The sequence below is a fragment of the Chlorocebus sabaeus genome, unplaced genomic scaffold, assembly GCF_047675955.1.
Source record: "Chlorocebus sabaeus isolate Y175 unplaced genomic scaffold, mChlSab1.0.hap1 unalloc_scaffold_236, whole genome shotgun sequence".
In the NCBI taxonomy this organism is placed as follows: Eukaryota; Metazoa; Chordata; class Mammalia; order Primates; family Cercopithecidae; genus Chlorocebus; species Chlorocebus sabaeus.
The window spans coordinates 207,970-230,153 of NW_027327522.1; the positions used below are offsets into that span (position 1 = coordinate 207,970).

Here is a 22,184-nt window from a genome sequence, read left to right on the forward strand (position 1 = left end):
ACCGCCCTCCCGCCCGTCCCAGAGCAGTGGAGGCCCGCCCTTTTCATCTACAGCCTATCGCAGAGGACGTTGCCGTTCGCGCTGACCAATAGGAGTGGTGGCCGTCACGGCAAGCCCCGCCCCACGCCCTACGTCGCGTTAAGTGGGGTCCCTCGCCAGCCCCGAGCTGGTCTTACGCCATGTGGCGCTGTGGCGCGCGGAGGGGGTTGAGTTCTCTGAGGCGGCTGAGCGGCGGGTGAGGCGCTGCGGTCGGCGGCTAGAAGTGCTCGGCGTGCTGGCTCCCGGGAGAGGAAGGTCCAGGGCGGGCCGGAGACGTAGGGGTCCCTGCGCCCAAGCCTTGCAGCTCCCCGCACTGTGGGCGCCCCGCACCCCGAGGCCCTGCCGGGGCCTTCCTTGGGCTCCCACATCCGGGGTTCTGAGGCCGGAGGACCCCGGGGCCGATGCCCCGGGCTGGGGGCCGGGTCTGCCCGTGGCGCTCCCGGCAGGGCCCTCCTTTGGAGTGGGCTTTAATGGGGGTAGTAAATGGGGCCGGCAGTTGCGGTTCTCGCTGGTGTCTTTGCTCCTAGTTCATTTTTGTTGGAGGCCGAGTCCTTAAGAGACCCGAGGCGCCCACAGCCCACTCTTAAAGTCCGGCTGTGTTCAGAGAACTGAAGCCTCCCGGAATTTAACTTTTTTTGGTTTTTTAACGACTCAGTTTATGGGGGAAAAAACTGACGAAGCGGTTTAGTGCTCATGGTAATCCACGAGCCCGTATTTAATGTAACAGTTCAGCGCTGCCGGCCCAGGCCGGGGGGAGACACGGGGCGTCCGTGGCGTGAGTTTGGCAGCAGGTTACTGGAAAGTTCGGGGGAGACCCTGGCCTTACCGCTCATGGGTTTCCTATCATGTCCTTGCTCATAAGTAACTTCTTAAAATGCGTCTCTGTCCCATAATTCTGAAATTTGCTAAATCAGTAAGCAAATGTTGACTACAGCATATCTTCATAATGTTGACAGTGACTGAATAGGTGTTTTCTTTTCCCCTGTATATATCTTTAAAATATTTTGGTGGGATATATTAATGTAGAAAAGCCCGTAAGACATATAGTACAATTTGAGAAAATAAAGTGTTTTTTTTTTTTTTTTTTTTTTTTGAAGAGACGGGATCTTGCTCTGTTGCCCAGGCTGGTTTAGAACTCCTGGGCTCAAGTGATCCCCCTCCTCAGCCTCTCACATTGCTGGGCTTACAGGCGTAAGCCATCTCATCCAGGTGAGAATAATTAGAAAAGAAGTAGGTTGGGCGCGGTGGCTCACGCCGGTAACCGCAGCATGTTGAGAGGCCAAGGCGGGCGGACCACTTGAAGTCAGGAGTTTAAGACCAGCCTGGCCAACATGGTGAAACCGCGTCCCTACTAAAAATACAAAAATTAGCTGGGCGTGGTGGTGAGCACTTGTCGTCCCAGCCACTCAGGAGGCTGAGGCAGGAGAATTGCTTGAACCCAGGAGGTGGAGGTTGCAGTGAGCCGAGATTGCACCACTGCACTCTAGCCTGGGCAACAGAGCAAGACTCTTGTCTCAAAAAAAAAAAAAAAAAGTGTCCGCATGACCAAGCTGAAGATTTCCCCTAACTGCTCATAACCCTCTCCCTCCCGCTTAGATTAGCACTATCATACAGAAATGTCCTTGCTTTTTAAAAATATTTTACCATCTCTATGCATTCTGACAGTATCTTGTTACCTGTTTGAATAATACCTGTTTAGGATAATACTGTATCGTGTGTATCTTTTGTTTAACATTATGTGACCTTCATCTTTGTTATATGCAGTTGTAGGCACTTTTGTTGGTTAGTTTTTTTTTTAATTGAATGATTAGTCTGCAGTTTATCCATTCGCTGTCGTTACACCTCCAGGTGAGTTGAGTTTGGGACTATCAGAGTTTGTGCTGACAATCTTGTCTGTGAGTGCTGGTGCAGCAGTGTAAGGTGTGGAGGATGTAGACCAAGAGGTGAACGGATTTCCAGTATTCAGATTTTTTTTTTTTTTTTTTTTTGACGCCCAGGCTGGAGTGTAGTGGCGTGATCTCGGCCCACTGCAACCTCTGCTTCCCGGTTTCAACGATTCTCCTGCCTCAGCCTCCCAAGTATCTGGGACTACAGGCACCTGCCACCACGCCTGGCTAATTTTTGTATTTTTAGTAGAGACTGGGTTTCACCATATTGGCCAGGCTGGTCTGGAACTCTTCGGCTTCCCAAAGTGCTGGGATTACAGGTGTGAACCACCATGCCCTGCCTGCTTAGCTTTCTAAAGAATGCCAAGTGTTTTTCCAAAGTTGTTCCACTTTGTACTCCCTGTGGGACAGGTAGCAGTGTACGTAGCAGTATAAGAGCAGTATGACTAGCAGTGTGTGAGAGCTCCTGGTAATATTAGGCTTTTTAAAAAGTTTTCACCAATTCGGTAGGCATGTAATGGGATTTAACTGTAGTGTGAATTTCTTCCAATATTTTGAAGGCTTGTGAGGATTCTGTGAGGAAAAGAAGCCCTTTTGTTTAAGAGTTTCTTAAGGGGAATTTAAACCATAATTGTATTATAGTTATTTTTGAACATGTATAAAGAAAAGGTTTCCAACACTGAAGCTTTAGGTAAGATAAAAGGTCATTAAAATGGGAAGGGTCTTACCAGAAATTAGTTTTCTGGAATGTGCAAGATTTTGGAAGATGCAGTATTTAATTTTTATCTAATTAATGATCTTTATCATGTAAGAGTATTTTCACTATGTGGCTGAATAATGTTAGCCAGATAATTTTCCTGCAGCTCATCTAACTTAGATGACCTTTAGTCTAGACATGCACACCACAGAGCGTGGCGATGGAACAGTAACCGGGCTTGTGAGAGGGCTCTACACTATCAACTAGGAGACAAGATCCACGGATTCACCATAAACCAGGTATGGGTCCTTCTCGGCACCTCCTCATAAATCCACATACATTGCAGGTGTGGTTTCTGGCATAGGTACGGGCCCTTTAGGGTGGAGACTAGCCTTGTCCTCGTGTCCCAAGGCCCTGGCCCAGCTCCTGTTGCATGATGGCTACTCGGCTGAACAAAGCTTGTAAGAGAAATGACCCCCGGTCCCTTCCTGGAATCCCGCGAAGCCTGATTCTTGTCAGATTTGAGAGAGTAACACTTCCAGCTGGGTCTGTCATCAGACACACTCAGGTTTCTGCAGCCAAACCTGATGATTCGCTGAGTGTGAGCACGAAGACTCAGTGCCCTGATCTGTTCAGTCAGGTTTTGCCATCAAATAGTTTGCTCTAAACTTCTGCAGAATCTTTCAGTTTTCTGAGCCTTTTGGGTTTCAAAATTATAAAGAAGAAATTGTGGACTTATACTTACTTGGGTTTATATTAAAATGGATTCATTTTTGTTTTGTTATTTGCTTAAGTCTTTTCCTTTTTTTTTTTTTTTTTTTTTTTTTTAGCATAGTAACTAAAAATGACCACACTTCACATATTTGGCCAGCTGTTGGCTCTGTGCTATGCTTGATGTTGTAGCAAATTTAAAAAACAACTTACCATCTAGAAAGACTGATGCAGCTGTGACTGGAAGCACATGGTGGATGCCATGCGGAGGGCCAAGGACAAGGGTGGGAGCTGCTGCTGCTGCTGCTGCTGCTGCTGGGGGGAAAGGGAAGAGCTCCTGGAGAGGGTGGTGTAAGAAAGCAGCTGCCTCTGGGCAGGGCTCCAGCAAGGGAACCAGCGCAGTGACTAGGGGGTCCCAGGCAAGGTCCAGGCATGGGAGTCCTGACAACAGACTCAGAGCATTTGTGAAATCCTGCAAAGTGAGGGCAAAGACACCTCACTCTGGGTGAGGTCCTTATTAATAGTAGCCAGTACTATAAACTCACTCCTTTATTTTTCAAATTTTATAGAAATGTACTTATTTTTGAGACTGGTACTCACCATGTCACCCAGGCTGGAGTGCAGTGGGATGATCTGGGCTCACTGCAGCCTCAAACTTCTGGGCTCAAGCGATCCTCTCACCTCAGTCTCCCAAGTAACTGGGACAAGGTGCCCCCACGCCTGGCTCATTGTGTGTGTGTGTGTGTGTGTGTAGGTGGAAACTTGCTTTGTTGTCTAGGCTGGTCTCAAACTCCTGGGTTCAAGTAATCCTCTTGTCTTGTGTATTAGTCTAATCTCACACTGCTATGAAGAAATACCCAAGACTGGGTAATTTATAAAGAATGACCTAAAGAGTAAAGAGGTTTAATTGACTCACAGTTCTGCATGGCTGGGGAAGCCTCAGGAAACTTACAATCGTGGTGGAAGGCACCTCTTCACAGGGTGGCAGGGAAGAGAATGACAAGTGAAGGGGAAAGCCCCTTATAAAACTGTCAGATCTCGTGAGAGCGTACTCACTGTCACGAGAATAATATGGGGGGAACCGCTCTCATGATTCAATCACCTCCTACCAGGTCCCTCCCACAACATGTGGGGATTATGGGAACTACAATTCAAGATGAGATTTGGGTGGGGACGCAGCCAAACCATATCACCTTGGTTTTCCAAAGTGCTGGGATTAAAGGTGTGAGCCACTGTGTCCAGCCATAGAAACTTATGATAAGTCATGTTTCTTGTTTGAGAAATAGCTACCATGAGCGCTATTATTATTAAAGCTATATATTGTTAGAAAGCAGACATCTCACTGTATCTGCTGATTTTAAATGCATTGATCATCTGTTACAAAGTACGGTAAGCTTGGAAACGAGTAATTTAACAGCGGTAGATGATGCAGGTCGTAGTGGGCCACTTATGCATGGTGGTTGGATGGCAGGCTCCCTAGATTGGGCTGAGGAGACCCGAGGTCTCACCTCTGCCAGCGACTTGCTGTGTGTGCTTGGCCAGGTGACTCATGGCACCCGGACGGAGTGGGTGGCAAGTGTTGTGATCACAGGGACGTGGTATGTGATTGAGGGAGAGGGCCGGCTGGCATGACTGAAAGAGAAGACAGTTTCTTTCATACCGAAAAGTATGGACACTTACCAGGAGGCTTACCTAAAGTAAGGTCGGGGGCCAGAGTATGGAGCCACTGCCTCATCTCAAGAATAGCTACAACTTACTGTCCTAGGACAAAGGGGAAATGAGGCTTGAGACTCAATAATTTTAGTAGAAATCTGTTATATTTTACAATTTCACTTTTCATTTGTACCCAGCTAGTGATTATACTCTGTATCCATTTTCCACACAAAATCCCAAGGACCTTCAGAATCTCCTCTCGGTGTATTTGGACGCCACCTTTTTCCCATGTTTACACGAGCTGGATTTCTGGTATGTCATGAGTGATTAACTAGTTGATGCAGACTTTAGTATTTGAGTCACTGTCAGCTTATAATTATTTGTCCTCAGGCAGGAAGGATGGCGGCTGGAACACGAGAATCCTAGCGACCCCAGACACCCTTGGTCTTTAAAGGAGTCGTCTTTAGTGAGATGAAGGGAGGGTTTGTAAGTTTTCTTTCTTTTTAATGTTGTGTTCAGCTTACCTTACCCATGTACAGAACCATGATACAGACACATCTGGAAGGTGGTTGATTTTTATATAATATTCTCATTATAGGTGACATGTTCTTGGATTAGCTAGGTCAGTGCTGTGAGCAGAAGCCAGGGGATTAGCAGGGCCAGGATGCTGTCTCAGACCATGTCTGACGACCCCCGTGTATGATCTGCAGCGAGAGAAAAGCTCTTTTCATACCACTATCAACACATTGTCTTTTTCACTCATTCTTGCCCAAGTACATGGTGTACTTTCTAGAGGCTGCGTGGCGAGGTGTGTGACACGCACCAAGCTGCATACAGAGCAGATGGGGGAGTCCAGCTTCACCTCTGACCCAGACACTACAGAGGTTTGCAAAAAAGGCAACACAGCATCACTCTAAGTAGTCAGTTTTTTACTTTGTTATGAGAAATATTTTTCAAACATATTTATATTATCATGTAATGATGGCTTACCTTAATGCATAAGTAGTTTTTAAATGTCTCAGCTTTAATTTAGAATATAGAAAAATTATATAAACACACACAGGCACCTACACAGGCAAAAAAGCCCACATAAACAAAAGCTGCTTGGGTCCTCATTAAAACCCATTTATGCCTCGTGTTCCATTATTGGAATCCTAAGCTTGTGGGAGTTATTTATATCCTACAGCTCAAGGTCATTGCCAAGGTCTGAATTTTTACCAAAAAAATTGCAACCTCAGGCATAAATGGGTTAATTTTTCAGAGTGTAAAGGAGCCTTGAGACCATTTTGGATTAAGAGCTGCTGTCCTGGGCCCGTGTCTTCATGTCCCCTTGTGACTTTGACAACCTGCCTGTGCTGGTGTCCCTGGGGCTTGTGGGTGGCCTGCTCTCTGACTCCCGTAGCCCCCCTCAGCTGGTGAACTATTTCTTACCTTTCATTCTCAGTTTGGTGGTCTTTTCTTCCAAGGAGCCTTCTTAAAACTCAAGTTAGGGTGAGAGCTTCTCCCCACTTCCCTCCTGGCTGGTGGGCAGACCTGGTGATCCCTCCAATTTGCAACACACATCAAAAAGTCCATTGTTCTCAATCCTTGGGTCCTGTGCATGGGTGATGAGTGATTGAATACGGTGTTAAACAATGCCTGCAGGGGTGTCTTTTTTTTTTTTTTTGTTACCATTAGAACAGTTTTATTTGCAAAGTATTACAGGCATATGCACCAGAATGTGATCAATTGGCTATATTGTAAGTAATGTATGTGTGTATTATTTTAAATGTATATATTCTTATTTATTTCACATTTCAAGACAGACAATGAGAGGATATTCCCCCAGCACCTTCAAAATAGACTTCTTCCCGACCACACGTACTCAGTGGTCTCCAGGGGTGACCCACTGTGCATCCCGGAGCTTATGTGGGAGAAGCTTAAGCAATTTCATACCACTCACTATCACCCAAGCAATGCTAGGTAATATTTTGTTGGAAAAGTTTGATGGTGGATTGTGGAAAGTTAACTTGTGTGTGTTCTTCCAATTTCATGACATGGTGTCTCTCACATTTAGCAATGCTTAGCTTCGAGCCTCTCCTTGGCATGGAGAAGTGCTCTTCCGATAGTGGATGCAGTCACAGAACCTTCATCACATCCTCACTTTCTGATCTATCGCTTGTTTCTTATGTCACTAGTATAAGGTCATTATAGTAATAATATAGTTATACGTATCCTATAAAACACTAATAATTTACATATAAATGCTAATGTAAAAACATATTTGCAAGGTTAGTTTATATAAAAACAATTATGAAAACTTTCAAGTATACAGAAAAGTAGACTAGGATAATGAGCCCCTAAACACTTATCACATAATAGATATCCTTTTCCTTGTGAAGTTTTTGGAAGTAAATTATAAATGTCATCATTTACCACTAAATATTTGAATTTGTGACCTGAAAACATGATTTTTTCTTACATGAGCTAATGCCATTTTCAGTTTTAATAGAATAAAACATACTTTCATAAAACTGCCTATTTCTTATTCCATATTCACATTTTCTAGTTGGCCCCAAAGTGTTTGCTGCACAGGGTCCCACAGATCACACCTGATCAGCCCGGGTCTCTCCTGGACACCCTCTCGGGGACGGCAGAGGAGTGTGCAGGCCGGGTTTCCTCCAGGCGCTCTCACTTTCCAGGTGTCCTGGCTGCTCCTGTGTGGTGTTGGGTGCCATGTTCCTGTGTTTCCTGAGAACTGGAACTTAGATCCAAAGCCTTAGTTTGAGTCAGGCTGCGCCTTTTTAAGCAGAGTCCCTCGTGGGGAGTTCTGCATTGATGGCCACATCCTACCATCGTGTGAGGCCTGCTTGCCTCCACCGGGGGGTCTCACACCAGCAGGGTGCATGCTGAGAGTCGGCCACTGTCTTGTGAAGATCTGCTTTCTCCCTTCAGCCACAGACCATCTGGTGCACTTGAGTTTCTGGTGTCCTGTGATAATTCCTCATCAACCTATTAATGGTTTTCATATTCATTGAGGATTATTGCCTGAATCATTTATTAGAGTTTGTGAAGTTTTCAAATTCTGTAATTCTTCATTCGTTTGCTGGACTTCTTCAAAGAAGAGCTCCACATCAGCTGGGGCTCTTGGGTTATCTTGAAATATGGTTCTGTGGAAAAGGCAGGGGCGGCTGCTCTCCCTGGGAAGTCCAGTTTGAGGAGGAGGGGTGGTGCAGGAACTACCTCTAATGTTGACAGAAGAAGCTGTCTTTTTTTTTTTTTAAAGACAGGGTCTGGTTCTGTCCCCCAGGCTGGACTACAATAGCATGGTCTTAGCTTACTGCAGCCTCAGCCTCCTGGGCCACCTCAGCCACCTGAGTAGCTGGGACTACAGATGTGCACCCCCATGCCCAGCTACTGCTAATGTTTTTTGTAGAGACAGAGTCTCGCCGTGGTGCCCAGGCTGGTCTCGATCTCCTGAGTTCAAACAGTCTGCCCACCTTGACCTCCCAAAGTGCTGGGATTACAGGTGTGAGCCACTGCACCCAACATGGAGAAAAGAGTTCTTTCTTTTCTTCTTTTTTTCCCCCCAGTCGTCTTTGTTTTGTTTTTTAGTACCACTGTGACCTCACAAATATTTCTGTATATGTATATATTTGAGACCATGTGATCAGATGGAATTTATTTATTTTTATGCCGACATTTGCCACAGCTGTTGGCCCATTTTGGTCTCACTTCTTTGGTTTGTATGCCCCCATCCCCACCTCCCTAACGCAGGCACAGCCAGGCCTTCCTCCTCCAGAGGCTCAACTGTCTGTTTCCCAGGGAGCTCTGATTTCTGTGGCTAGTGGGGAAGGGCCTTTGGAGAGTAGCATCGGGACACTAGGGGTGGTGATTGCTCCTGGATTCTCTCAACCCCGAGAGTGTAAAATTTGTTTCTAAATTCTAGAATGAGAAATTTCTGAAGGTTCTTTAAGATACTAGTTCCCCAAACCTTAACCATAGCTCAGACAACATAGTAAAGAAAAAGATAAATTCTGTCATTGTAACCTTTTTCTTCTGGTTGAATAAATGTGTTATCTTTATTAACATGTATAACCTTGAACTTGTTGCCAAAAATTGACTTTTGTGAAATTGTCAGTTGGATTACTCTATTACTGTACCTAGGGTTATAAAGTATTTTAACAAATACTTCGTTTGGTTTTTGTCACATCTCTAGATGAAGTTTAAAATGAAAGATCAATTTCTGGCTAGGTGTGTTGGCTCATGCCTGCAAATTCAAGCACTTTGGGAGGCTAAGATGGGAGAATTGCTTGAGGCCAGGAGTTTGAGACCAGCAAGAGTAACCGTGAGAACCCATCTCTAAAACTTAAAAATTAGCCCACTGGGCATGGTAGCTCAAACCTGTAATTCTAGCACTTTGGGAGGCCGAGGCGGGGAGATCACCTGAGGTCAGGAGTTCAAGACCAGCCTAACCAACGTGGTGAAACCCTATCTCTACTAAAAGTACAAAAATTAGCTGGGTGTGGTGGCAGGCGCCTGTAGTCCCAGCGACTCAGGAGGCTGAGGCAGGAGAATGCTGTGAACCCGGGAGGAGGAGCTTGCAGTGAGTGGAGATGGCGCCATCGCACTCCAGCCTGGGCGATAGAGCGAGACACTGTCTCAAAAAAAAAAAAAAAAAAAAGCTGGACATGATACACAAGGTGACCCCAGGAGACTCCTGTGCAGAGTAGAAACACACCCCAGCACTAAACTCAGTCCCTGAAGTCCCTGTGGGATTCTCCCCACCCCCCACCCCTGGGTCCACCTGTACCCACCTGGAAAGAACAGTGACACCGCCCCACAGCAGGAGCACCATCAGCGGCCGCGGCACCCCAGGTAGCTGGGCCACCCCCAGGGTTTCACAGGTGGAGAGGGAGCCTGGGAACCTGCATTTCTAGCAATTTCCAGGTGATGGGGCACCACACTTTTAAAAATACACAATACTAGGTCTTGAAAGGACTTCTATTCACTTGCACGTTGGTGGGATGGAGCCCTACATTGCAAAGGGCTTTTCTTCACGTGTCCTCCTTGAGCTCAGGGGCTGGCAGCACTTGGTGGGACCTAGTAGGGCGTCCCTTGCTGACTGCACACCCACAGCTAGAGCCCAGGCCCGGATTATTCTCACAGGAAGCCCGCAGAGCTCCTGACACCTCCCTGGAGGTATGAGAAAGCTGAGGCTCTGAGGGGGATAAACTGATTACTGGAAGGTAACGACCTTAGTGAAGTGGTGAAGCTACAGGGTAAACCCTAGTTTTATTTCCTTTTAACTTTCAAGACTTCCTGATTTCCTCTATTATGATACCTGTGCCTTAGAGTCACCAATGGGAACTTGAAGGAAAATAATGCCTGCTGAGGCCAGATGCTCATTTAATTGCCTGGGGGTGGAGCCTGTTTGGTTCTAAGCCCTCCCTCTGAACTTCTGAATGGTGAGGACTGCAAATCAGCTGCCTCCTGCTGGGCCCTGCAGGGTGAAACCTGATGAAGCCCCAGGAACATTCAGTGAGGGGTTAGGAGGGAGGAGAACACGGGTGGATGAAAAGCAAGAAGGAAATGCACCAGCATTCACTGGCAGGCTCTGTCACCCACAGGACAGGGATAAAGACGTGCACACCTGCAGTGCGGACTTTCACAGCCTGGCAATGAGGGCTTTCAGCCTCACAGGTAAATGTCACCTGTTTCACCACCTCCTTAGGGCTGTTCTAGGGCCCCGGCACACAGCCATTTGGGACAAAGGGCAGTTTCAGTGTCTTTCACTCCACGCTCAAGCTACAGATTGTCCTTATAGCTCAGGTATCCTGGGGATAATCCATCTTGTTTTGTTTTGGTTTTGGGAGCCCAACCCAAGAATCAAATAACTTTCCTAAGGATTTCCAGGAGAAAACATCTTCCCACCAAAGAAGAACCTTACCATTTGGAAAAACACCTCCTGGTAATTTGCAAAAAAACCCAGTTTTCTGGGAAGTGATAATCTTGTCATGAGAACCAAAGATAAAGTTGGAGATAATGAAGGAGTGGTTACATAGGAAATATGTGGTTATTACTCTGATCAATTAGTAAATCACTTTCTTCATATGATATACTTTTTAACAGCTTCTTACTAAACGACAGTGCAGGTAAGAGAGTCACAAGACAGCTTCTTCCTTGAGTCAGTCATCCCCGGCCCACACCAGGGCCTAGCAAGAATGACTTAGGTCACCTGGCTTATTTCCTGGCTACTTGGAGGAGATGGATTTCCCAGTTTACAAATCTCAGCTTCCTAGGATTCTATTCTGATAAAATCTAAATTGTATTTTTTTTTAAAAAAAGGAATAGGCTGGACACGATGGCTCACGCCTGTAATCCCAGCGCTTTAGGAGGCCAAGGCAGGCAGATCACGAGGTCAGGAGATTGAGACCATCCTGGCTAACAGGGTGAAACTCCTCTCTGCTGAAAATACAAAGAAAACTGAGCCGGCCGTGGTGGCATGCGCCTGTAGTCCTAGCTACTTGGGAGGCTGAGGCAAGAGAATCGCTTGAACCCGGGAGGCGGAGGTTGCAGTGAGCCGAGATTGCGCCACTGCACTCCAGCCTGGGTAACAGAGCGAGATTCCCTCTCAAAAAAAAAAAAAAAAAAAAAAAAAAAAAAAAAAAAAAAAGAATAGATGAACTCTAGTGAAATAATCTAGGTCTATCCTTTTACCTCCTCCGTTGTCTGGAGTAATAAAGCTCCCTGCCTCGCCCTCTCTCACAGCACTGAACTGCTTTTCCTGAATTTTCCCACACTGCTGATCATTCACTTGCTAATTTCGATGCATACATTCTTTTTGAGAAAGTCAGTTTGCCAACTCCTCCCACTGGTTTGTCAGAAAATGAGCTTACACTGCGCTGATCTCACTCCTGCTGCCAAACCTCCTTCTAGGGGTCTCTCCTTTGATAATGCAGGGATTATGTAGGCATGGGGAGGTGGGATACCAAGGGGGGATTCTGTCGACGGTGCTGTTCCCCCCTCCCCAGCCCCGCCGGTTCAAAGTCATCGAGCCGGGGGGCCTCTCTGACTATCTGGACTGTGCAGACCACCGTGTCTTCCGGTAGGGTCAGGGGAGGGCTTGAGATAAATCTGTAGGGCTCAACCACCAGCCACTGTCCACCTCAGGTGCCCCAAGCGCCATCTCTGCCGGGAGCTATGTGGATGCATCGGTGACAAAATGGAAAGCCTCTGGTCCTGGCGGAGCTTGTTCCAATCAGGAGAGACCCGAAAGCAAGAAACACAGTGAACAAATGCATGATGCCCAGGGGTGGATGGCCGTAAGCACTGAGGAGAAAAATAGCAAGTGGGGTGGGGGGTGTTAAGAGGGTGGAGGATGGAGATGGGCTGCCATTGACAATCGGAGAGCCTGCAGACCTGCCTGAGAGTGACGTTTGGGGAAAGAAGGAAAGGGAAGAAGGTGAGGGAGGTTAGCTAAGTGGACATCTGGGAAAGAGCTCAGGCAGCAGAGGGGCTGGGGTGGGGGCGCGCTGGCAGCCTGCTGCATTCCAGGGTCCTCTGTGTGGCTGGGACGGTGTTGGCCCTCCCCTGCCCATCCCTCAGGGCCTTCGCAGAAACACTCACACGGGGACCTTCTATGTACAGGCAGCACACGCCACCCATCGCCGTGACCACACTGTCCCTCAGAGGAGCCGCTGGCCACGTGTGTCCCGTCCACATGGAGATGTACTTGAAGATTCTTTACACACTGGGTTTCAAAGACTTAAGTATGGAAAACAGTGTAAAATATTAATAACACAATAACTGATTGTTATCAAAATAGTGGGCTGAATAGAAAATATAGTTTGTTTATTTATAGATAGGGTCTCACTTTATTTATTTATTTATTTATTTATTTATTTATTTATTTATTTATAGGGTCTCACTCTGTTGCCCAGGCTGGAGTGAACCGGTGCAGTCACAGCTCACTGAAGCCTCCAACTCCTGGGCTCAGGCAATCCTCCCACCTCAATGTCCCACGGGGCTGGGACTGTAGGTGTGCACTGCCACATCCAACTAATTGTTTTGTATTTTTTGTAGAGACTGGGTCTCGCCATGCTGCCCAGGCTGGCCTCAAACTCCTGGGCTCAAGTGATCCACCTGCCTTGGGCTCCCAAAGTGCTGGGATTACAGGCGTGAGTCATGGCACCCAGCGTCCCCCCCTCCGGACCTGCCTTTCTTTAATGTGGCAACTAGATCATTTAAAATTGCATATATAACACAGGCCACCCATGCAAGCCTCAATCCTGGGAGATGCTCCCGTTGGAGAAACCTTCAAGAAGCGGATCTGCTTGGATTTGCAAACGGCCCCTCTGGCCCCAGGGGGATCTGCTGTGCAGAGCTGCTCTGGACTCAGCTCTTCAATACTGCCCTTGAGTGTACTGGGCACCTCCTGACTTTCGACCAGCACAAAGCTCCTTATTAAACGCTGACAAAAATTCCTTCCATTCCAGGTGCCATAATGGATTCATTAATCTCCTATTGATAGTTTTTTGCTGGTTTTCCCACTTTTTGCTATTCTAAGCACTGCTGCGAAGACTCTCCTTTTACCCCACCTGCCTGTGTCTGCTGCAGCTCACATGCTCCGCCTTCCAGCTGTCATAGCTGAGTCCCTGGGTCTCCTCGGCGGGGTGTGTCTGTTGGCACAAGGCTGCCCTGCCACATGCCCCACCCCATAACCTTCCATCTGTGGCCGCTCCTTGTGAGACCCTAAACTCACGACCTCCCCTCCTGTCCTCTCCTCTCCACAAAGCCACCCTTATCGGAGACAGTCAGTCTGCTTCCCAGTTCCCCCAAGGCGAATCCAAAGTCCTCCACTGGCCCACCCACCTCTACCGACTCCTCCCTCACCCTCCGGTCAGGTCAAACGGCCCCAACCAGAGGCTCCCCGGGCCCTTTCATAAGACAGGAGCTTTTCTTCTCAGGTCCGGCTACAGGTACATTGTACCCGCACCTCACCGCAGGAGTGAGAGCCGCAGGGGCGGAGATGGCTTAGTTCTTTTGCCTAAAGCCTGCCCTGACTCACCGAAGGCGGTCGTTAATGTGCGCAATGATTACAGAAACACAGAAATAAGGCTGGGGGTGGTGGCTCAAGCCTGTTATCCCAGCACTTTGGGAGGCCGAGGCAGGTGGAGCGCTTGAGGTCAGGAGTTCGAGACCAACCTGACCAACATGGTGAAACCCCATCTCTACTAAAGATACAAAAAAAAAAAAAAAAAAAAAATCAGGTGGGCATGGCGGCACATGTCTATAATCCCAACTACTTGGGAGACTGGGACAGGAAAATCACTTGAACCCGGGAGGCAGAGGTTGCAGTGAGCCCAGATCAAGCCACTGCACTCCAGGCTGGGCAACAGAGCGAGACTCCATCTCAACGTCCCCCACCCGCCCCGCCACACACACAAACAAAATCTTAATCGTAGTAAGACACAGCTGAAAAGATATGACGGAATGACTCCCCGAGGCTACTGGATGCCACTCCTTCAATCATTTTCCATTCAGAAAACTTCAGATCAGATCATTTACATATGTACATTAAGACAAGGGGTCCTATATTAATGAATCTTCTCCGTCAAAATCCTGGTCAAAGTCAGAAAACAATCCCACCGGACTCCTGGGAGCATCTGATGTTGGAGAAACCTGGAGAAGTGGAGAAGCTGATCTGCAGGATTTGCAAACCGCGGCACTGCCCCCAGGGGGACCCGCAGCACCGGCGCCTCCCCGTGAGAGTCGGAGCCTCACTGAGACCCACACAGTCAGGATCTGCACCTCCAAAGGCTCCCCCAGGCGGCTCTGGGCACACGGAAGCTGGGAAGACAGCAAATGGGCCCCGGGGTTGGGGGGGCCCAGCACAGTCCAGCCTTTTCTCTTTTGCCTCCTGAAGACTTTCACTGTGGATGTGTGTTAGGGAAGGGGGGAGTGAAGAAAGAGACAGGGAGAGAAGATAGAGACTGAGTGATGCCTCCATTCTGCAGAGAAAAACACCGAGGCCCTATCTCAGCACTCGAGACAGTGGGGCCACGGCGGGACTTATTAAGTCTCTGCCTCTCAGTGCTCTGATCTGCCATGTGTCTGGCTGCCTCTTCCATCCTGACAAGCACAATGACTGTAATTCCAAAGTACTGGGAGTTGGGGGTGAAGATGCAGAGAACGGAGGAGTGGGGAGGGAAACGGCAGCCTCTGGGCAGCTACTCTCTAATAAACACGAACACAACACCAGAAAGGGCTTGTAGAAAAGAAACATAAAATGCAACCCAACTACTGACACATGGCCCTCTGTTCCATATTCACCCGCACGTTCTTACCAGAAACGCAACTGTGAACATGCAATCTGGTATCCTGACATTTGCCCTGACCAGGTTGTTACCGCATCTTCATCTTTCTAATTTTAATTGCTTCTGACGGCCCATCCGACTGGTCGAGCTTATTTAAAGAGCCCTGATTCTCCCTGATAAAAGGTTGGAGTCCTGTATCAAAAGCTTTTAGTTTTCTGTAACCAAGGGGGAAAACATGCTTCTTTTGAAAGATGACAAAATGTCTAGCTTCGAAGGGTCATCCGAGTATGGCACACAAGGTGGTCTGCATTCATAGAAAATGATGCCATCATATAAATCTCCCACTGTGTGATGGGGTGACACCATCACTCATCATCTGCCTCCCAGACCCAGTAAGTTTTGCAAAATTAATTACTGCACTTTACACTGAAAAGATCCCATCAAAGAATGTGTGTGCACAGGATGGTGAGGGGCGCCGGAGCTGTGTGAGGAGAAATGGCACTGTTCTCAGTTTCCTCTTCCATCCTACTGGGCTCTGAAGCATTGCTTCGGAGATTTTCAATTTTATCTTATAATTAAATAATATGAACTCTACTGGGGGAAGAAAAGCAGCCCATCACATTGGTATTAAGCCTTAATATCATTTTTGCCATCTTGACTCCTATCGCTATAAAAAGTCATTTTCTGTTCCCCTCACAAAACCACCCAAGGAATATTGCTTCAGATACCAAAGGTGCCCATGTGGGGCTCAAGCCTGGTGTCCAATAAATATGTGTGTCATTGACCTAATGCATGTCCAGTCAATTGAAACCTCACACTTCTGACTTCGGTTTTTAGGTTGTAATCTTGAAGTCTTAACAGTTTATACGCATTGACCTGAGGATATTGGAAACTTTTGATTAGAGAAGGTTGAATTCCTCTAAAGGACTTCATGAATGAAGAAGACAGCTAGAACCCCTGGTTTCCTGCTCCTCAGTGGAGATTCCAGGCGGGAGGCAGGCAGCAAACGCTTGCGTTCCTGTCAAGCGCCAGGCGTGGTGCTGGGCGCAGGATGGACACCAGTGAAGACACAGCTACACGCAGCCCTGAACATCCCTGCAGCAGCCACAGGGCCTGGCCACACCAGGGAGCTCTGTGAACTCAGGGAAGCCGGTACACCTCGGGCATCCCTTGCTCATGTGTAAAGTGGGGATAAGTCAGTGCCCAGGATCACTGAGGGCCTGCCACATAACAGAGTCACTAAACGCTAGCTATTCTCACTAGGATTGGAAAGGTTGAAGCTTACTACATTTCTGTGAACTTTCTATAAATACTGTATTGATGTTCACGTCACCACAGGCAAAAAGGACGCCGCTTTCGCATCCAGCCCACCCTAAGAATGCCCCTGGACTTCCCAGTACACTCAGCTCCACCAGGTACCAGGCCCTGCAGAAGCCACAACCTGTGACGAAGACAATGAGTCACTCTTGGTGTGTGGCACAGCGTGATGTGGCGGTGGGTACTTAGTCATGGTCAGTCCGCGATCCAGAGCTGTGGAGCTTATTTTAAGTTGGGTGAAAATCAATTTAAGTTTCCAGATATGTCTTGGGACAACAGAAGATACCCAAAGAAGCAGGGAAAAAAAAAAATAAAAAACAAAAACCCAGAGCCTGAGACAGAAGATACCCAAAGAAGAAGGAAAAAACAAAAACAAAAACAAAAACAAAAAACCCAGCCTGAGAAATACTTTCTTCATTCAAGGCCTGGGGAGTCAGGAATACAGGAAAGATATTTTCAATTTTATATTATAATTAAATAATATGAACTCTACTGGGAGGAGAAAAGCAGCCCATCGCGTTGGTATTAAGCCTTAATATCATTTTTGCCACCTTGACTCCTATCGCTATAAAAAGTTATTTTCTGTTCCCCTTACAAAACCACCCAAAGAATATCTGCGTAATTTTGAGCAAGTTGGGTTTTGCTCACTTTTGAGCATTAACTAGAATAAGGAGCTTCACCAAGAAAGGCCCCTGAAAAGCATGGTGGAGGCCTGACATGACGGCTCAGGTCTGTAATTCTAGCTCTTTGGGAGGCCAAGGCAGGAGGCTCACTAGAGGAGGCCAGGAGTTCAAGACCAGTCTCAGCAGCATAGTGAGATCCTGTCTCTACAAATAATAATAACAATTAGCCGGTCATGATGCTGCATTCCTGTCTTCCCTGCTACTCAGAAGGCTGAGGCAGGAGGATCACTTGAGCCCAGGAGTTTGAGGCTGCAGTGAGCTGTAACGGCACCACTACACTCCAGCCTGGGTGACAGAGCCAGACATAAGTACTCTTCGTGGTCTAAGGGAGAGTACAATATTTGGAATTAGGATCTGTTTTGCTCCTACCACAATCGCGTATGCACCTCACTCCCTTACCTAAGTTATTTTTCTTTGTGAGTCTTTCTCCCCACTTCCAAAATGAGGGCATGCCTCTCTTGGGACCATGTATCTAGGCTTGGAGATAAGAATTGTAAAGCTCCTAGTACACAAAATATTTTCAACAAATGGTAGCTATGGTCATTTTAATATATTGAATTGTACCATAATTTCACATCTGACAGATAATTCCCCTGAAATTGATACTTGAATGTGAATGTGTTCTCTGACCTCCAGCTACAGGCAATAGTCTTCTATGTCAGGGAAAATCAAGTACTAATATAGAATCAGAATAAAATGGCAAAAAGAATGGGGGCACAACAGATAAATTCTCGAGGAATAACTTACTTAAAGGATTTGTAAATCTGTGGCAGCTAAGACCAGGCCCTCTAAGCACATCTGGAGGTGAACTTCCTTAAAAGAAATGGGTCCAAATGCTCCAACAGGTTCAAGATCATACCTCGGAAGGGTAAAGCTCTTTACAGAGTTTACAAAAAAATTTTGACTTCGGCTCTGCCAGGGAAAGAAAGCCCAGGCGACCCGCCATGGCGGGCTTTCCCAGGGACAGCCCAGGTGTGACCCACGTGGGCTCAAGGCCACCGTATTTGATGCCATCTGCAGAGCTGAGAGCAGCTGTCTCCCATTAACCCGAGGCTGTACCAACCAAGCCACGTTCCCACATAATACTGGTTTCCAAAGTACCTTTTTCCCCAGAAGAGAAGAGGCGTGGACTTACTAACCTCCAATATGTGTAACTCCTCCCAGGTGGCAAAACCAGGGCAACAGAGAACACGGAGATTCTGCCAATGTATCCTAATTTCACGTACCTGTACACAAACTCCCAAGCATTTTAGCAAGCTTTTGGACATGGAGCTCAAAAGAATGACCCATAAATACTTTCCAATACATACAGCATCTTAATGTGTTTTTCTTTCTTTTTTATTTTTTGTAGACACAGAGTCTCATTATGTGGTCCAGGCTGCTCTGGAACTCCTGGGCTCAAGTGACCCTCCTGCCTCAGCCTCCGAAAGCACTCGCATGACAAGCATGAGCCACTGTGCAGGACCCACAGCACTTAAATTCCAAAATCACCTTGAAACCCTGACCTTCCACCTGCCCTGGTGGCTTCCAGAGGTCAGTTCCTCTTCCCGTGCCGAAGGTTTCTTGTCTTTCGCGGCCCAGGTAAGGTCACTGCAGGTGCTCCCTCTGCTTCTGAAGGCCTTTGACTGAGAAGCCACTCTGGGTCCTATTAGGACCCCAAGGCGGCTCCATTCGTACTCGCACATCTCCCGGCCGGTTTAAGTCACGCTGGCTAGGCTACTTCCACTTCACTCTCCTAATTTCTCCAATCCCATCCTCTGCTGCATCACCTTTTCTTTCTCTGAGAACCCAACCCTGCAGGAGGAACGCTGATGCTGGGGTCCTTTAACTAGAACGCTAACGCCAGAGCACTTCCCCGGGCGCTGGGGGGCGGGCTGCCGGGCGGGGCCTGGCGCTGCCACCGGGGTGTCCCGCGGGGAGGGGGGCGCTGGGCCTAGGGAGGCTGCGCTGCTGGCTCGGGGAGCGCGCGGCGTACGGATGTCAGGGCCAGGGCGCATGGAGACGACGGGCCGGGCATCACGTAGGCGCTCGCGGCGGGCGGGGCGGCGCTGACAGCGCCCCAACATGCAGCACCCGTGCCGCCCCGAGCGCTCAAGGGCGAAGGGAAGGTCACCGGGACCGAGGGCGGGGGCCCATTCCCGCTCCATCCTTGTGCAGTGCGCGGTCCCGAAACGGGAGGAAATCCGCCATCCGCGCCTTTCCACGCATCTGCGGCAGGAGGAACCGGGAAAATAAAAATCAAAACCCAGCCCCGGGCGCGTCGCGTCTCCAGCCCGCGCTATCACTAAGGCTCCCAGGTGGCGTTCGCCTGGGAAGCGCCGATCTACCCGCCAGGGGCTGCGCGGCCTGGGGCGCTCCACCGTCCGGTCACCGGCGCCCTCACGTGCACCCGGGGCCTGGGGCGCGCAGTCTCCACCACCTCCGGCTCTTCAATGTTAAATGTCCTCCTGGCGCGCCCGCGTCGTGGACCCAGACTCGGGTCCCTCCTGGAGAGCCGCTTCCACATTGCAGGGCAGGGGAAACCCAGAACCCGCGCCGCGGCGCCGCTGACGTCCCGGAGTCCCCGCTTCCTGGTCCTTCTCGTCCGCGGAGGTCTGCGGGGAGGGCCTGGGACCCATTTTAGTTTTCGGTTTTCTCACGAGCCGAAAGGCAACAGCACATGCGAGCGCAGGAAACCCATTTTTAAAATCTCCCAGCGGAAACGCGAGGGGCTGCCGGACCGCCTCGGAGACGCCAGGCGGGAACCCAGAGCACTCCCTCCGCGTCCCGCATTGCAGCAGCCAGGACCCCGCCCACGCCGCGCGGGGCACGAGGCGACAGGAGGCGCGCGGGGACCCGGCCATTTCTTCCTCGACATGCTGGGGGGCGGCGTGGGGCGGAGTTGAAGGGCGGGGGGCCACTTAGGAAGTGATCGCGCTGTACCCACGCTTCGGAGGGGAAGCCCGGCCGGGTCCTACAGCTCAGAGGCAGAACGACTCCCGAGGGTCCTCCAGGCGACCCCCTCTGTCAGGCTCAATTTAAAACATAAACCGGAGGGGGTGGAAAGCTCACTATCTTCCGGATGGAGGTTCCTACCGCCATGTCCCTTCCTCCTCCGCCCCACCCGGCAAGGACCCGGGGGCTGCCTTGCTGGCTCATGCCGCCCCGCAGGTACCCCTGCCGCTGCCGGGCACGGGCTTCTCCCCAGTTCTCCCCATCGCTTCCCCGCTCTTCTCCCTGGTTCTTCCCATCGCTCCTCCACCTTTCCCCGCGTCCTCCCGTCGCTTCCCCCCTCTTCTGCCCCATCCCCCAAATCCCCTTCGCCTTGTTCTCCTCGGCTCCGTCCGCCCCTCCCTCGCCGCCGGGAGGGAGGTGCGCACCTTGAGCATCCTCGCCTCTGGTCAGCACGCCGACTGCCTTGCCGGCCCCGGAGAGGTGCTCCAGGAACTTCCGCAAGGAGCCCTTAGGGGCCTGGGAGTCGTCAGTGTCCATGGCGAGGAGGTCGAGAGGAGCCGCTAGTCCCGGTGCGCAGTAGGCAATGTGGACCCTGCCCGCGCCCGCGGGAGTCGGAACTGCTGCCCCGCCCCGCCCCAGGGCCAATGGGCGGTGACGGGCGGGGCCCGAGCGCACGGGAGGGGCTGCGGGAGCGGGGGCGTGGCTAGGTGCAGGGAAAGGGGCAGGTGCGGGCGGGGTGCGGGAGTGGGCAGGAGCACCTACGCCGGGGTCGTCGTAGGTGGGGGCCGTGCTAGCGGTGAGGTGGGCCGCAGACGTGGGGATAGCGCCACAGGTAGGCGGGGTCCCTGCGGGTGGGGCCGCGTCTCTGGTGCTCGAGACTCGCGGGTGGGCTGGAAGGCTCTGGTTGGGGACTTCAGAGATGCCCGGAGTGCCACAGGTGGGGGCAGGGGAAGCGTCCGGGGGAGGGGAGACCACAGGGGGGCGGGGGTCACATCGTTTGGGGGGCGCGCCAGGGTGGGGCGGGATAGAACGCGGGGAGCATCTCCCGGGCCGGGTGAGGGAGACCTTGAGTGGGCGCGAACGTCTGGGCGGGGGGAAGCCCTGCACTTGCGGGGAGCGCCGATGGCGGGGCGGGGTGGAATTGGGGCGTGGAGACCCCACCTGGATGCGGAAGTTCGCAGCAGGCCCGGCCGCTCCGGCGGTTGTTGGCGCAGAGCCCCGCTGCGCGCACAGCTTCTAGTTGCCGGCAGGATTCCTCCTGGGGCTGCGCTGGGAGCCTCCGGGCGCGGCTTCCTCGACCTTCGCCCCCAGGTATTCTCTGTAGTCTGAGGTCGGGAAGGACGAACGGAGAGTAGATCCTCCAGGTGGTGGGAAAAACTGAGCGCGGCGGGCTTAGCTATGACGAAGCTGCGATTTCCCGGGCCCACGGGGGCTGTGGCGTCCACTCGGTTCCTGCTAATCCCACTGTATTATAAGGTGGGGAGAGTCAGCTTGCATAGTGAAACCAAAGAGAGCTGCGAGATGGAGAGTGAGAGTGAGAAACCAAGAGAGTGAGACACACACACACACACACACACACACACAAACAAACACACAGAGAGAGAGAGGGAAAGAGAGGGAGAGTGAGAGAGACAGAGAGAGAGACAGAAAAAGTCAGAGAAGCAGAGACACAGAGAGACATAGAAAGATAGAGAAAGATGAGGGGAAGAGAGAAACAGAGACACACAGAGTCTTAAAAAGAGACACAGAGAGACAGAGCAACCAGGAGAGAGACACAGAGAGGGAGAAACAGAGACAATTTAAACCAAAAGAGAAAAACAGACCAGAAAAGAAAAACAACTAGTAGAGCTCGGAACTGCGAAGGTGGCATCATTCCGTTAGTCTCGGGTTTTGCTTCCTGGGTTTGTGACATGGTCAGAGTCCTTGTCTTTGATTTCCTAACACAAGTTGTTAAAGTTGGAAGTGA

General features: G+C 49.9%; 1 protein-coding gene and 2 long non-coding RNA genes across 6 annotated transcripts; 1 reads left to right on the forward strand and 2 right to left on the reverse strand.

Moving 5' to 3' along the window:
- The first annotated feature begins 112 nt into the window (after positions 1-112).
- LOC140711158 (uncharacterized) lies at positions 113-9,156 on the forward strand. Of its 4 annotated transcripts, XR_012092300.1 has the most exons (4): positions 135-235; positions 2,037-2,921; positions 3,453-5,472; positions 6,788-9,156. It is a non-coding gene; the product is annotated as an uncharacterized lncRNA (long non-coding RNA). The 4 variants fall into 4 exon arrangements; XR_012092298.1 differs by having other exon boundaries at positions 113-235; positions 2,814-2,921; positions 3,453-9,156; XR_012092297.1 differs by having other exon boundaries at positions 3,453-9,156.
- Positions 6,455-21,468, reverse strand: LOC140711160 (uncharacterized). Its single transcript, XR_012092302.1, has 2 exons — positions 21,380-21,468; positions 6,455-6,580 (listed from the first exon to the last, which is right to left on the reverse strand). It is a non-coding gene; the product is annotated as an uncharacterized lncRNA (long non-coding RNA).
- Positions 17,813-21,372, reverse strand: LOC140711156 (uncharacterized). The gene is made up of 3 exons (XM_073014064.1): positions 20,644-21,372; positions 19,612-19,891; positions 17,813-19,492 (listed from the first exon to the last, which is right to left on the reverse strand). Exons 1-3 carry the CDS (start codon positions 20,753-20,755, stop codon positions 19,012-19,014), a joined length of 873 nt encoding a protein of 290 aa, XP_072870165.1. The 5' UTR covers positions 20,756-21,372; the 3' UTR covers positions 17,813-19,011.
- Positions 21,469-22,184: the final 716 nt, after the last annotated feature.